General features: G+C 42.5%; 1 protein-coding gene across 1 annotated transcript in view; it reads right to left on the bottom strand.

Annotated features, from left to right (window-relative positions):
- Gpc6 (glypican 6) overlaps positions 1 to 16,591 on the bottom strand; it is a 1,014,181-nt gene that overhangs the window by 108,168 nt on the left and 889,422 nt on the right. The window contains exon 5 of the mRNA XM_021181728.2: positions 2,310 to 2,440. Coding sequence (XP_021037387.1) covers positions 2,310 to 2,440 — 131 coding nt within the window. The remainder of the gene's footprint in view (positions 1 to 2,309; positions 2,441 to 16,591) is intronic.

Raw genomic sequence — 16,591 nt, 5'->3', positions numbered from 1 at the left:
GGTGGCTTTGCTGGAGGAGGTGCACTGTGTCCTGACCTGGGAAGGAGTAGGACGGGTGGCTTTGCTGGAGGAGGTGCACTGTGTCCTGACCTGGGTTTTGGATTCATAGGAAACAGAAGCTCTCCTTGTCCCACACGATGACGTCAGGAGAAGACTGTTAGGGAGCAAGTGTCACAGGGGTGCTTATTTCTAGCGCGCAGTAGATGCTGTGGTGGGCTGTCGGGATGGGGACTCACAACAGGGATCTCCTGAAAGGGGATAGGAGGGGGGGAAAACATCATAGGCAGAGGAAGTCACAGAAGCTGAGGACAAAACATGGAGCTGTGGGCATCAGCCAAGGCACAGAGGCCTCAGGTAGGCAGAGACAGGAGACAAGACTGTGTGAGCCTTGGGTTCCGCTCTAGGTGAAAAGGAGTTGGTAAAGGGTGAACACCTTGATCTTGTTAGTGTTTTCAAATCCCTTGATTACTAAATAAAGGACAGATTTAAAGGGACTTAAGAAAGAAAGCCAAGGGACCAGTTAGGAAGTAGTGACAGTAAGGTAGTATCCATAGAGAAACTTTGTTTCAAGGATTCCTGAAAACTCAAGTTGTAGAAACTTCATATCAAAGTATGTCCAGTCACTGGAGAACAAGGAACACTCTCATCCCATCTCTAACAGACTGGTAGCCGATTGTTTATTTGTTTACATCCTGGTCCCTCTGCTTTGTGTCTATCGTTCCTAACGAAGATGGTGTTGGTTGTAGGTAGTGAGCCTGGTCATGGTGGACTGCTGATAAATATTTACTAAGTGAATTGATAAGTGAAAAGACAATAGGATGCCTGGCTTGAAGACGAGCTGCATGCTGGGATTAGATACCTACGTCGGAAAGCTTGGTTTGAGCTGCACACCAGAGAGAGAGAGACGAGTGATGGTCTCAGGCCACAGACACTTTTGTTCATATTTTTTGTATGTTCCCTTCTCTGGGGCTATTTTTAACTTCCACAAACCTAGGCCCCAATTACTCCAGCACTGCTGGGTTATGAGGCCTCTCCGAACAACTCTAATTGGTTTTTAGGAGATGGACTGCAGAGGAATGGATAGTTGCTTTTTTTTTTTTTTCTACACTAAAAGAAAATGGCCTTTCATGGAAGCCCCAAATGCGCTATTTCCCCAACAGTTGATGGCAATTCAAGCATCCATCTCTACCTGGTACTTCAAGTTCATTAAAACCCAGAGTCAAGCCTAGAAATTCTAGGTCCAGCCACTCCCAGAGAGAGAATTAAATGCAGGCTGGAGTCTTTCTTAGCCTACTTCCTCCTAGTTTACCCTGAGATGTGCAACTCCAGTTTGACTCATGGCAGTCAAGGACATCTGGTGAGAGATCACGGTTCCCTTGCTGGGTTTCCACTCTGTCCCTCTTCCTTGACTCCATTTGAAATCTCTTTCACAAAACACTTTAAGGAATTAAATATGTAATGGGGGTAATGTAATTGGCACATTTCAGTGGGAACTCCAGCCCCTGCCATCAGGTTTAAAAGGCTGAGATAGTTGAGGTTGGTTTTTCCTCAGAGAGATGTTGGTAGAGAGAGGGTCACTGTGCACTCATCCGGGTTGTAAGAAGGCGATGACGAAAGCCCAGGCTGGAGACCACACTGCAGACTCCTGTCCTTTGCTTGTGGTGTGTCCTGCTTCTCTCCAGATGGGCATGTATGAGCACACACTGGGAGCTTGGCATTTGTGCCCACAGCTCCAAACCTAGGACCTCTGTCTCATATGATTTATGAGACTCTGGTACATTTTTGCCCTCAACTTTTATACACAAAGGAGCATTTCCTCCCAAGGCTCGTTAGTGAAGGTTGTCCAGTTGTCTTCAAAGGAAGTCTGAGGTGGTGTTTGATTATTTACCACTGAGCACATACAGCGCACACCTCCTGTACACAGCTGACGACAGAATTAGAAGCTTTGAGAGAGAGAGGACAGAATGGTAGTGTTGTAGAAATTTCAAACATCGAAATGGAACATTCCTCCCAAATTGCTCTCACATGTGAGGGATTACTCGGCCACACTTGGAGCGCACTGAAACTCTCAGGCAGCCAATAACTGTGTTGTGATTGAGTTGCTGTGAGCTACAGGCTTACTTCTCTTCTCAATGCCATTTTGTTATCCATGTTCAATAAAGGAGCAAATGTGTGGTTCAGCTGGAAAAGCTGGCTGGCAGCGGAGTAGAATTTAGAATCCCCACCAGCATACCGTATCACTCCACTTTTTAGGTGACCCCACCTATGAAGTATGCATACAGTAGGAGGCAAGCTATTAATGGACATACCTTTGCTGACACCTGCATGCTGTTTTCCTGCATGTTCATAATGGCTTCAGAGATCTTGACGTCTATTGGGTCCATGACTGACTCAATGTTGAATGGCCCTTCCAGTCGCTCAGCCACCAAGAGCATTGCATCTGGTAAAAGACAAGGAGGATCCAAGTTTTTAACTTCTATTTCAACATTTATAGAACACTGGATGCAAAACAATAAAAAAAAAAAACAAAACAAAAGAGCATTCACTCCTAAGACGCTATGTGTTCAAGTGAAATGGGAGGTTAGATCTTAAAATCCTAATATACGTTACTTCATGTGAAGATTTAGGACACTCCCACATCCATAGAACCATGCCTGAAATATGAGAAAGTCAGTGCACATACAGTAAGTTGAATGTATGTAACTCTACAGGAAATCAAAACAATGTTTGGTTAGATGTGAACTACATTTTGAAAATGGGTTTTGATCACCATTATAGGTTGAATCTGAAATCTATAGAGGTCTATGTTTTAAACAACATGCCTTGTGGTGGTCTGACTGACAAATGCCCCAAGAACCTCCTCGGCATTTGAAGACCTGGATCCTAGCTGGTTGCACTGAAAGGGAGGTGTGGCCTGAGAGGGGGTGTGGCCTGAGAGGGAGGTGTGGCCTGAGAGGGGGTGTGGCCTGAGAGGGAGGTGTGGCCTTGCTGGAGGAGATAGACAACTAGGGCTGTGGGCTGAGAGCTCAAAGCCTTGCCTTCCTATCAGTTCACTCCCTAGACTGGCTTCCTGCTTGCAGTTCAAGATGTGCACTCACGGCCTACTCTTCCTGCTCCATGCCTGCTGCTGGTTGTCATGGCTTCCCTCCATGATGGCCTTCCAGCCCTCTGTAATGGTTAATCCCCAATAAATTCTTCCTTCTACAAGTTGCCTTTAATTATGTTATTTTATTATAGCAACCAAAAGAGAGTGGCGTAGGCCCCTGGTATACGGAACGCTTTTAAAGGCTGTGGAAGCTTTAGGACTTGAGGCGTGGATGGTAGGAGTAAGCATCCCAGAGAAACTCTGAGCACTGCTTCTGCTTCAGACTCAAGTTCTCTGCTTATTGTCTGCATGACGCTCCTGCAGCCTCGGACAGAGATGTTCCCACTAACATGTCTTCCCCGCCTGAAGTACCTCAGAAACCACAGGCTGAGACAAGTCCTTCCTCCCTAGGTTGCCTCTGTCGGGTGTCTACCCACAGTGGTGGAGAAGAGCCTAACACAACGTCTTTTCTTTGGGAAGATGGAGAAACAAGAATGTTGAAGTGCTGATTTGTGAACCTGGACACACAGGCATCAAGACCCAATGAATGCAGCCTTCTGTGTGAAGTACTTTTTGGATTTTAGTAGCTCTCTTGTGTCCTTGCTTTGTGCTAACAGTCTACCCCAAAAGCTTTCCCATTTAGACTCTTCAGTATTCTCTGGGGGATAAAGGGCCTTTCTCCCATTGAGAGCACATGATGTGCTCTCAAAAATGTCGGTGGAGGCGGGGAGTTTGCAGTGTATTAAAATGAGCTGTATATGGGCAGGGGAGCTGGTAGTTGTGATATGTATACGTGAGTTATGTATTGGGGGACATTCGTTCTGTCTGAACTGTCTGGAAGGCTACAGGTAAATGAGGTACATCAAGGAGACTGCTGAGGTGAGTCAGGGTCTGCAGAGAAAGGGGAGGGGTGCAGGCCAGTGTTACCGAACCCTGGCCCAGCCTCCATTCTTGGTACAGAGCATACTTTTGTAATCCACTCTCTACCTGGGGTGTGGAATGGAACATTTTCCGATGGTGGAAATGGGGCTGTGAGGGAAGAGCTGTGGTTAGCACGTTGAAGAACTAATTAGTTACATATGATTTAAAAGACCCATTCTAGGCCAGCAGCTTCTTATTAAACTGCATAAGCCAGACTGTTAACTTATACACCCAACAGGTCTCAACATTTTCAGTTGCTTAAACTCTCAAAAATGAATCTTAAAAAATGTCCCCCCCTTTCCAGAAAAATCTACATTTATTATCCAATGCTCACAGAATACAGAAAAGTAAAATGGAGAAGATGAATCTGCCCCTAACCCCACTTCCCAGAACAATACTGTGAGCACTGTGGTACATGCCCTATTTATTTTTGCTTTGCGCATGAATATTTTAAGCATGCAGTGAAATATACTGTGCATATATCATATAATCTGCTTTCTAAATGTAATATATTATTAATGTAAAATGCTGTTTATAGTTAGCTGTTTTACAGTACTAATGCGAGGAAACCAAATTTTATTTTTACTGCATACTCAACCATGTTCAACCCAGGTCTAACATCAAAATATTTTCAGGGTTATAAAGTAGATATGAATTAGGCTGGTAAGAAACCTTGTAAGAGGATTTTTTAATATAAAAGATATAGAAGTGTCTGGAAAGTAGAGATTCATGTTTTTAAAGAGCCCCGGGCTTTATAAGCAGTATCAACTCTAGTGTGATCCAGTGTTCCTTCTGCCAGACCTCATATGAGAGGATCTCCCACCCTGTTCCTTGGGGAATGAAGAAGCGGTAACCATTCAGGATGGAATCAGGAGCAGAAAGAAGCCATCCCATGTTTTCCTCAAAGGTGCAAATGGACCCACAGAAATGTATGCATGAATGGCATCACATACAGAGAAGCCCTCCATTTTTTTATTGATATTTTTCTTAGGTAACACAGATTGATCTGTATGTCATGGATCTTTTAACAAAGCAGATATTTCACAAGATCTTAATGGCCTAATTACCAGTTAGGTGGGAAGAAGATACACTTTATTTCACTGTAGTAGATTACTGTGAAATCCATTTTCTCTTTTGTGGGTTTGAGGGGCAGTTACACATCTGAAAACTGGTTGCTTTGTTTCTGTCTTTATATCTGTTTGTGTATTTATCAAAAAAATATCCCTTATCAAAAAACTTTGCAGCCAGGTTTCTGGTGAGGATTAACTTCTTGTGACAGATGTAATCCAAAAGAGTCAGGAAATTCTAGTGTGGGAAATGTATTGCAACCCCAGAGAGAGGCCACAGATGTAATTAAGGAAAGTGATAACTTAGTGGTACTGAGTGCTTCATATGTGCACGTGTGTGAATCATCATACAATGCGTACTGGACTTTCTCAATATATCTTTCTGTCTTAAGCAGGTTGGATTGTAAAGAAATAATTTTGCTCATAAGAAAGTCTGTAAGGAAGAGGACACAATTTTGGATTGTACACTAAGAATTTAAGATAGTCTGAAATGATATAGACTAAGGCCTCTTTAAGAGTTTATTTTATTCTCAGCCATGAGCTTGAGAGGGAGTCAGGAGTGCTTGTGGAATGAGTAAGCAGGAAGAGAGAGAAGAGGGAAATGACTAGATTTAAGTTTTAAGATGTTCCTTATTCTTCTTGATTGACTTAAAGCTTCTTCTTTTGTGGACCCTCCAATCTATAGCTCAGGGAAGACACTTTTCTATTTGTAGCATAAAGCTGGGAACATTTCTGGATGATGTCCATCCTTCTGTTCCCGGTTGTGTCAAGCCCACAGCGTGAGGTTTGTAAGTGCCTGGGCCTACAAACTCAACCACCAAACTGCAATGAAAAGTCTTCATGGACTTTTCAAAGCATTCAAAGATGCTTCAGTGGTAGGTAGCTCTTTCTGAAGTTGATTCCTGGCACTCAGGACTGCCTATAACTCCAGTTAGAAGGGTTCTGAAACCCTTTCCTGGTCCCTTCTGGCCATACACGTTGTGGGCCTATGCATGAGCGCACACACATGCACACACGTTTTTGGTGATCCTCTTTCACAAAGTTTGCATATTGGCTTTGGAAATATGGTCCTATTGAGGAACCATCATGATAAAAACACCGAATCAAGTTTCCCTGTGTACAGGTTGTTGGTTCTTCCATTTCTAATCTTTGTATTAATGCTTTTGCTTTGCTGTACAAGTTATTGTAAGATAATTTTTGCGTAAATATCTATTTTTAAAATTAAGATTACTAGTGAGAACATGCTTCTTTTCTTTTTGAAATTTATTCTTCCAGCATTTCATACGCATATGCAATGCATCATGACCATATCTGTTTTCTCTTCCTCCCCTTTAACTTCTGCTGGAACTCTTCCAAGTTCATGTTCTTCCTTTTTCCTTTTCTGTAAATACAGACAGGTATTTTGCTTGAATGTATTCCTGTGCACTGCATGTCTATCAGATGCCTATGGAGGGCAGAAGAGTTCTAGGTTCAGTGAGAGACCCTGCCTCAAAACTTAAGGTGGAGAGAGATAGAGGAAGGATCTAGACATTGACTTCAGGCTGTCACAGGAGCACACAAGGGTGAGAGCTTTCCCAAGTGCATGCACACAGCACACACCCAATTAAAGCCAATTAAAGAAAGACAACTCCGGAGATTCTTATGAATCCACATGTTTGAAGCAAAATCAAATGCAACAAATACACAACAGTCATTGAAGCTAAGGTAAAGTTAGATGTGAAACACCAACATAAAATTACACATATTCCTGACTGCTGTCATACAGAGGTTTTTTAAAAATAAGAATACAGCAGGGCTGCAGGCATCAAGTGGACTCAGGGGCCTGCTACATTGTTTATAAATATAAGGCAGGGCACAGGACAGATGACCTCCCCCAAAGCTGACATTTAGATGCCTGTACACATGAAAAATCAAATGTACATGTAATCGTGTAAGCATCCTCATTCTTAGATTTCTTTTTTCTTATAGAAGACATAATACATGGGAAGGGAAGCAGCCTTCAGAATATTCTACAGCCTGCCATGTCTGCTGTACAGAGTCCAGTTCAGACATTGCAGGAGGTAAGAGTCACATAGACTTTACAAAAGAGTAGTGAATGATAGCGCCTCCTCAGCTTCAGCCCCAGGGCCTGATGGGAAGAGGCTCTGCAGGGTCCACTGAGAAGCCCCACTCACCTCTGCTGTCTAGCTTGCTTCCATGTGCCAAGCAAGTCAGTTCCTACCTGGGAGCTGAAGAAAGCCGGCCTTGGTGCACTTGAATCCCTTTCTTGTGATAAAGTGAGAGAAATATATTTTTTTTGTGATATCAAGACAGTAATAGGTAAGTTTTTCTAAACCCATTTAAGCCCTACAGGGCTGTACTTGGTCCAAAGCCACTGTCCTTAGATATCTTCATGATCTCTGTGCCATTCTATTTGGAAATACGGCAATGTGACTCTTTTTTTGTTTTTTGTTTCATTCTTAACTCTTTCTTTGGAGCAGTTATCTCTTGTCAATTAACAAAGACCTTCAGTGCTGCAGCTAATTATGAGCTGATTCCTTTTGTGCAGCATCGGGTTCCCCAACTTATGTATCCCTTTTAGAAAGGCTCTTTGCTTGTGGAAAATAAAATTTGAAGGGCTTAGAAGTAGCTGCTACTTTGGCATGAGCTACTGTTGCAAACCAAGGGATAGTCTGTTAGCACTCAGGGAGGGTTGTGGTCATCTGGAGGCAGCCAGCCAAGGCAAGGAGATGAGCCAGGCTGCAAGCAAGGCTGGACTCTGAGGTCAAGGCATTCTGCTTGAACAAACAAGACTTTGTGTTTTAAAAAGAGGGCTTTGGAGTCAGTAACCCTGCTTTGTGGTAGCTGCGTGATAACTGGGTTCTTAACTACAAGCAAGCCATTGAATTCACAAGGTCACTTTACCTGCATCAATTACAGGGAAATTATGACAAGATACATTAAGTAATCATGGTATGAGAAATGAAGTAAGACAGAGCTTACAAAACAATTAAAATGGTATCAGATGCCTCCTTTAGTTCAAACACAGTTGAGCTTCTGTGAGTCACTATCTCTAACCAGTGTAAGCCAAAAGAGAGGAGCATTTAATGAGATATTTTGGTGACATATTGATAGGAACTCGTGTGATCAGTAAGGCACATGGATAATGTAAGGAGGTATAGCTGGCATTGCTTTATGTGTTCAATTAATGTTTAGATAACAGGCGCCTTTTGATGGATGATCTCATTACTGAGAGATATGAAACTGCATTATTTTCTTATGATGTGCCCTTAGTTAATTAAACATGACTACCAAGTTTTTAACATTCTCTTCTGTGAAACATGGGATTTGTCAAGTGTCCCCTTGAGTCCAGGTGGCTTCAGTGACTGCTGAGATGAAGAGCGCATAGAAGAAACGACACTGCTGGTTCACAGTGCTGGTACCCAAGAGACTCTTGTAAGACCCTCCTGAGAACCAGCGTGTAACAGGGACCACATGTGGCTATGCAGCATGAGAGTCCCAGGAGGACCAAGATTTCCAGCCATCCCTGCCAAAGTATCACAGATGAATGAAGCCTTCTTGGGCTCTCCAAGAAGAGAGCAGACTGGGCAGCCAGTCTGTCAGCTGACTACTAAATGCTAACCTCAGTCAATGCTATGTGAAGTGCAGGAATCAACCAGCTGATTTGTGCCTGTGTCCCTGATACATGGCACTCTGACTTATGAAAATAGTTATATTAAGCTGACACATTTTCTAATAATTTATTTCTCAGGAGTAGAAAACCAGAGGTAATAACAGTATTTCTGGTACTCAAGTGTTCTTCCCATGTTTGATAGGATCTGCATTTCCAGAACTCTAGTCAGTAATAGTTAAAAAATAGTTAACACGATGATAAACACTTTGTTTACAAGCATTGCACTGGATAAGAAAGACTATGGTTCTATTAAGGGAGCATCCAGCATACTCAGACGACACTGTAGCCAGCTGGCCTTGCGTTAGAAACTGTGTCTTTCCTGAAGTGTGTATGACAGAGATGAAGGAAGCCATTTTTATTTTGTATCTAGGTAAATGATTCATTGAGAGTAAAGGATTTGTCCCAGGAGTGGAATATCATTTCTTATGATGCTGAACTAGAAGCCTTCCTGTAGGGACCCCTGCAGCTAGCTGTGTGCTCTCAGGAAGACCCATGTCAAGGGCTTCACCTAATCAGAAGTAGGTCTTTAAAGAGAGCGTGGGAATCAGGGGCTTTGTTGAATGCCACTGGTTTGAAGGTGGAAAAATTTCAGTGTCTGGAGCAGAGAAGAAAGACTTTCCCTTAATGGGATGTGATTAAGTCTTTCTGAAGTAGGTGTGGGGCAAGGATACTTTGATAACTGGAAATTCAGGGCTGGGGAGATGGCTCAGCAGGAAAAGGCACTTGATGCAAAGCCAGATGACACGAGCTTCATTCCTTGGACTTGCATAATAGGAGAGAACCAACTCCCACAACTGGTCCTCTGACATCTGCACGTGCACTGTGACACACACACACATACATGCATGCACGCACACACACACACATGAATAAATCAATGGAACAAAAACCTAAATCTGAAAATTCAGTTCAAATAGACCTATCTTAATCTACTAAATAGTTGTTCGAAAGTTGTCAGGTAAGTTTCCTGTTTTTGATGGGAATCAAAGCTTCACAATTCTCGTCAATAGTGTTTAACCCTTTTATGTTTTTCTGTTTGTATCTTAAGCAATTGTTTGAAAAACTGAGAATCATGAGAGCTGAAGAGGCCTTACTTTTTCTGGTTTGCGTATTAATGATAAAATGTCATATAATAAGGGAAATTAAAAAAAAAACACAACACATTGGAATTGGACCAATCAAAAGGAAAAGAGCCCAAGAAAAGGTACAAGAAGCAGTCATGATTTGCACAGTCAGCAATCCCATCCTGTTTCTGTTTGTTGTTTGTTTGTTTGTTTGATGGGGAAAAGAGTGAATGTTCCTGTCACCACAGATTGTTGTCAGCACCGATGCTGTCCCTGGTACCACCTTCAGGGAGCTTGGAATTTTTATGACCTTCTGAAGGTGATGCACACAATTGTTTCTTCCAGTTACAAGAAAAATGGATTAAGACAAGGAACCATTTTCAAGATCTCATGGGATCATCTAAGTTTATTCTTGAACATGGAATTAACATGTTGAGTCTTTTTATTTCCTTAGAATCCCACCAGGCTTTGTTTAGAAAGCCATGTTTACCCTCACTTTCATCCACCCCTGCTTTAGCTGAGCCAAGGTCTTTTGCCCACTGTGAAGTAATAAGAAGCAAAACAAGTAATTTTAAACCCTGGCAAGCCCATTCATGGGCATCCAGTTAGCCATTATTCTTCATAAAAACAAACGGAAAAAAGCAGTTTTTAAGTGGGCTGATACATGCTCATGACACAGATGTAATTAGGAGTTCAACTTTTTACTGCAGTGTGCAATTGAAAGGTATACTGAGTACACACGTCATTTGCTTTCACCTACACTTATTAATTAAAATGCCGCGTGAGGCCTGGGGTGGGAGAGTTTTAAGGCAAGGCCTGGAAATACAGTAGGGCTCCTAGGGACAGACACAATCGAAGCAGGAGACAGAGCTCAGATGACCAGGCAAGCGGGCAAACTTGGGGGCAAGAAAAAAGCTTGAACATAGAGGCAGGGTCTGTACCCTTTGTAGAGTTTAAATACATATCATTTCTACTTTTTGTTTTTAAATCAGTTCTATTTTCACTGCTTTCTCATCTCTTCTTCCCTCATATCACCAAGAAGAATGTTTTCTGAGGACAGCTTGCTGCCCGTCTTTGTAGGCATAAAGTAAGTTGGCACAGTGTTGGTACACCAGTAGCTGCCCCTCTTATCAGCCTCATCTGACATCCTCATTGCCTCCTAAACAGCCGTTCCCCTCGGTGTTCAATCAGGACGTTTCAAATGACCTTGTCACTGACTTTGCCTTTACAACTCAAAGTATCCCTAAAGACACATTTTCCTAAAGATAGACAAGTGACCATCCACCTACTTGACACTCACCTACTTGACACTCACAACCAGACTCCATCCCTGGTAACGACTCACCTCCCAGTACCAGCCTGTCCCGGGGATCCTACTATAAAACATGCTGTCATCAGTGACCTCATACATAATGCATTGATCACATATGCAAGCCAGTCTGTTGGGTGAAGCCTTGGAAGCAACCAAGTCAAGACTTGGAACATGTCATTTTGACATCGGCCAGCATGCAGAAACTGCGCCCATGTTCTGACTGGCTGTGCATGATGTAACTCATGTGGTGAAAGCACCCAGCATGCAGAAACTGTACTTCTGTTCTGACCGGCTGTGCATGATGTGTGGTCCTCTTACTCTCAGACTTTTAGATTTGTGAAGCTCAAACATTTGGAATTTTGTGAATCATTGCATGGCTTTCTTGTGAAATTTCTTCCTTGTAAGCCTAACATGCATATTATTAATTTTTGTGTTTTGTCTCTTTATAATCTACACCTAGTTATTCTTCTTTTTGTGTTTCTGAGGGTTTTTGTTGTTGTTGTTGGCATAAAGAACTTCCCATTTTAAGAAACAAAGAAGACCTTTTCTGATAGAAACCTTCAATATTTCCCTAGCTTTTTTTTTTTTAATTTTAATTCTGGTGGTGTTTGATCTGCAAATACTTTTGTTGTTTTGTACACTCAAATGTGCCACATTAAGACGTTTTTTTCGTGGTCTCTGCCATATTTTATAGCTTTTCTCCACTTGAAAGTCACGCCCGGAATGTGGCTGACCGCATTTTCTTTTTGTCCGGTGTTCATCGTGCTGGCCCTGTTTCCTTGTGTGTTCCCTCCCCCTCCACTCATGGTTCCCTCTTTCTAGAACACTCTCCTGGAAATATTGACACAGTATACCACTCTACTTTCTCCTAGCAAAGGAAATTCTTAAAGTAGCTTCTTTTTTTAATTCCATAAAACCTCAGTCATCCTCGGCCTGTTGTGTCTATTATGTGCCCAGCAGTCCTTGTCTGCGCTATTATGCTATTCTCTCACCTTCTCTTTGATGTGTGGCCAATCTTCAAAATGGTAGGACTTTCATTGTCCTTTGTTTTATTTGTTTAGTTCTTACAATATGGTGTGTGATTGTGAGTGTGTGTGTGTGTGTGTGTGTGTGTGTGTGTGTGTGTGTAGGTGTAGATGCCCTGGGCATGACTGAAAAAGCCAGAGGACAACTTTATAAAGTCAGTTCTCTGCTTCCACCATCATGTGACTTCTGTGGATTAAACTCAGTTTCCAGAATTTATAAAGATTTATAGATTCAGGGCTGTCAGTCCACTGTGGTGTGGAAGGCCTGGCAGAGTTGTTCAGTTCATGGCAAAGGGAGTATGTAGCAGAGGCTGCTCACACCAAGGCAAGCCAGGAAGCAGAGAACACACCAGGAAATGGGAGCAGGGTATATCATCTACCAGCTTGCCCTTAGCCACCTACCTCACAAAGATTCCATAATCTTCCTAAATACTATGACCAACTGGAGAGCAAGTGTTTAAAACATGAGTCTTTGGGGGACTTTTCAGACCCAACCACAGTGAGACAAGAGACCATCTGCCATCTGTTTTGTTCACTGCTGAGCCCCAAACCCTACAGCAGTGTGTTTGGCTGGTCCCTATCTGTGGGTTCCACATTTGCAGAGTTAGCCAACCTCAGATGGGAATAATTTTGTGAACAATTTGCATCTTTCTCAACACGTGCAACCCTCTTTCCTTCTCATTACTTGCTAAGTGATACAGTGTAACAACTATTTGCATAACATTTACATTGGATGAGATATTGTAAGTAAATTAGAGGTGATTTACCATGGATGGGAGGGCATTTGTAGGTTATATGCAAATGTACAATCTTCCTTAAGGGACTTAAGCACCTGCAGAGTCTGGCATCCTGGGGTCCTGGAACCTGTCCCCACGAATACAGAGAGAGGACTCCACGTGGCATCTCAGAGGTGTTCACTGAGCATTTGTGAAGTTAGCACTGGAACAAAAATCGTTCTGTATTTTCTTCTAGAAATCTAATAAAAGCTTTCTACCCACCTCTCCACCCTAACACCTCCCTCCCTGCTCCCCTTCCATGTTACGGCCACAAATGCTATGAAATTTTATTAGCAGTGGCTATAGGATAAATGGACCCTGGGTGGCTTTTGATATGTTCTAACATAGATGAAGAGTTTGGGTGGGAATTTAAAATCACATTGTACTTTTTTTTTATTAGGTGGAAATAACTTTTTAGTTCTTTGAGCTTGAAATTGAAAAGCTGGACTGCCTTTGTTTCAGTTGAAGGTTATTGCTAGGTGAACTCCCCTGCCCCTCCCGAAGAAGAATGTGGGTATTTGGGCTGGGTCAAAAGTTTGTTTCCACTGCTTTTTAAGACTCCATGCTAGCCGCTAGCTTTCAAGATAATTATTGTGATGAATATCCGGTTTGTTTCTTCTTTGTAATTTGTCGGTAGTCAACACACAGCAGATTGGCAAAATTCCTTATCTAACTTTGCCAATCAAGCTCCAAAAGTACCTTGAATGGGATCAGATCCTGACAGGAGTTGGGTTTAACTAAAGAAATCAGAGGATCACAAAGGGGGGGGGGCAATTCAGAGTGGAAGTGAACAATTTAGTACACTGAACGGATATCATATTCAACAACACCACCACACCAGGGAGCAACCCAGAAACATGACAAGAACTAAAGAAACAAAGCCAAAAGAGAGATTTTAATGAAAATAACTGTTTACTTTGAAACCAAATTCAGCAAGAGGAGGAGAGAACAAATATAAAATCTAATTTAATCTGAAGCCAGCACAAACAAGAGGCTTATTTTGCTTTGACACCGAAAAAGAAAATGCAAATCATGGGAGGGAAGGATTCACCAGTTGTCCTTGCACAGTGCAAAAATTAGAATCCACAGGACGCTTTTGCAGGCAGCTTCCTTTCAGGAGAATGATACATTGTATTTCATAAAAATACAATATATTCATGTAAGCACTGTCTTACTGCTATTTTATATTCTGAAGTGTTTAGTTACATCACAAGCCACAAAGAATAGGACTTGTAAATCACTAACTTGATAGACATCAAAGTATCTGCTACTAACTGTTACTCTTCATTTAAATTGTTAGGACTTACTTTCCATATGAATGAGTTGTTATGTAATTTGTAGCTTTAACTGTCCAAATAATTCACAGCAACCCATCAGTCTCTGCCTTGAGGATGAAGCACAGAACTTGAGGGGTGCAGATCTCCCTGAGAGAAGAACTGTCTATCTGGATGTTTCTTGAGCTTCAACAGAGTTTGGACGCTCCAGTAGATTCATTTAAACAAACAAGTGATTTATCGGTTGGTACAGAATAACTCAAAGAAGGAAAGCAACTCCTTTGATTGAAGCTGTGGAGCTTGGACCAACACACTGGCTCTTCTCGAGTTATCCTCCAGCCCCCTTGGACACTGTTCGTGCTCAGGAGTGCCCAGTGTGTCTTCTACTGACTATATTCCAAGTGCATTACTATTTTAATAGACGAAATAGAACAAGAAAGCATAAAGAAATGGTATTTTTATCCTAGCTAAGCACACACACACACACACACACACACACACACACACACCAATCGATTTCTTCTTTAGCATTCCCTGATGATTCATGAGTGACCACAAGGGCATCACAATCCAGTATCATCCTTCCTAGGTTATCTAAATGCTCACATTGCTGCTTTTGCCTCTTGACCCTGGTATGGTACCCTTGAGTTTTCTTTGAATCCTTAGCTTCTTGGATGGGCTCTGTGGTATGTCGGGAGATAGTTGGTTGGGAGGACGTGTGATTCTGAGATGTGTGGGGTCTGAAGCCAGAAGTCACCCTGCCCAGACTCTGAGGCTCTGGGCAACTTATCCTCTGTGGGCTTTAAGGTGCTTTTCTGTGTCTTTATACGAGCATGCTCCCCGTTCTGCTCTGGCATTAAGTGCAATGCTGGCATGGAAGAAAGAAAGCGATTGTGGCACCTTGATTAGTACATTCTTCTTTCATTCTTTGCCTTATTTTGTTTTCACACTAGCCCAGGCTGTGTTCATGTTTACACGGTGGCCGGTGGCCTTGTTCTCTTGGCAATCTTCTTGCCTCAGATTTTCATTTTAAAAATGTATTAAAATCACATTTATTTAACAACTCTATGTATGAGTGCACCGCACCTGCTTGTATCACGACACTGGTGTGGGGGATCAGAAGACAACTTCTCTCTCTCTCTCTCTCTCTCTCTCTCTCTCTCTCTCTCTCTCTCTCTCTCTCTCTCTCNTCTCTCTCTCTCTCTCTCTCTCTCTCTCTCTCTCTCTCTCTCTCTGTCTCTCTCTCTCTCCTGGAACTCATTCCATAGACCAGGCTGGCCTCGAACTCAGAAATCCACCTGCTTCTGCCTCCCAAGTTCTGGGATTAAAGGTGTGTGCCACCACGCCCGGCAAGTCTCAATGTTTCCCGGTCATGGCTAGAGCTAAGGGCATCTGGTAACCTCAGAGTCACAATAGCACTGCCTCACTAGGTGAACCACCACACCTAGTTTGATTATGAAATCTGCATGGGCAGACGGTTCCTTTTCTTCTACCAAGTTCTGGTAGTTTGAGGTTATTGACATCCCTGAAACCACAAGTCCACGCAGTCTAATGCCTTCTTGATATGAGGAACAATGCTAGTTACAGACACCAGAGGCCCCTTGATTCAGTCAGACATGAGTGGCAGGCCAGGGCGAGTTGCTGACTCTCTCTCTCACTTTCTCCTACACACTGCCCCCTTCTCTGACTTATTTGTCTGTTATAAGGAAACAAGACTTGTTCAGACATTTCCAAGTGTCACACAAATACAAAAGTTTCAACTTTCTGCCCACCTATTACATTTAAGTAATTCTTTTCTTTCTCCCTCCTTTGCCCCAAAAGTTAATAAAACAAATCAAGCCAAGAGAGCGTTTGTTTCAGAAGGAGAAGTGCTTTCAACCTGCCCAGGAATGAACCACAAACCTCTCTCAGAACCAATAAAAAATAAATAAAGGAGAAGTCAGGTGGGCTGACAGAGCTCCCCGCTGAGTACAAACAGAGTGATTAGCGGGAGATTGAGTAAGCAATGGGAGCCTTTCTCCTGCTTGCCCTGCTTGTTTTATTAAAAAATAGATTATTTTTTATTATTTTGTTCCTTAGTGCCATTGGAACCAAAATGAAAAATATTTCAAAATGGCTTTACGTGTCTTGTATCTATGGGTCACTAGACCCTGAAGAAAACTGTGTGGATTAAAAATAGTGAGAACAAAAAACCAACCAAACAAACATCCCAAACTGAACTCATTTTGCGATGCTGCAACTTCATCTCGGATTCACTGTGAGAAATGACAAGATGCCTTTGTGACTTCCTGCATGATAGCTCTGGCTTAAAGTCATCTTCAAATTATTCCATATGGACACAAAGATCATCCTCCAAATCAGAGAAGTGGGAGAGGGAGAGGGAGAGGGAGAGGG

This window comes from Mus caroli, chromosome 14, assembly GCF_900094665.2.
Source record: "Mus caroli chromosome 14, CAROLI_EIJ_v1.1, whole genome shotgun sequence".
In the NCBI taxonomy this organism is placed as follows: Eukaryota; Metazoa; Chordata; class Mammalia; order Rodentia; family Muridae; genus Mus; species Mus caroli.
The sequence above is the reverse complement of the archived record's forward strand: the minus strand, read 5'-3'. Positions and strand labels throughout refer to the sequence as shown.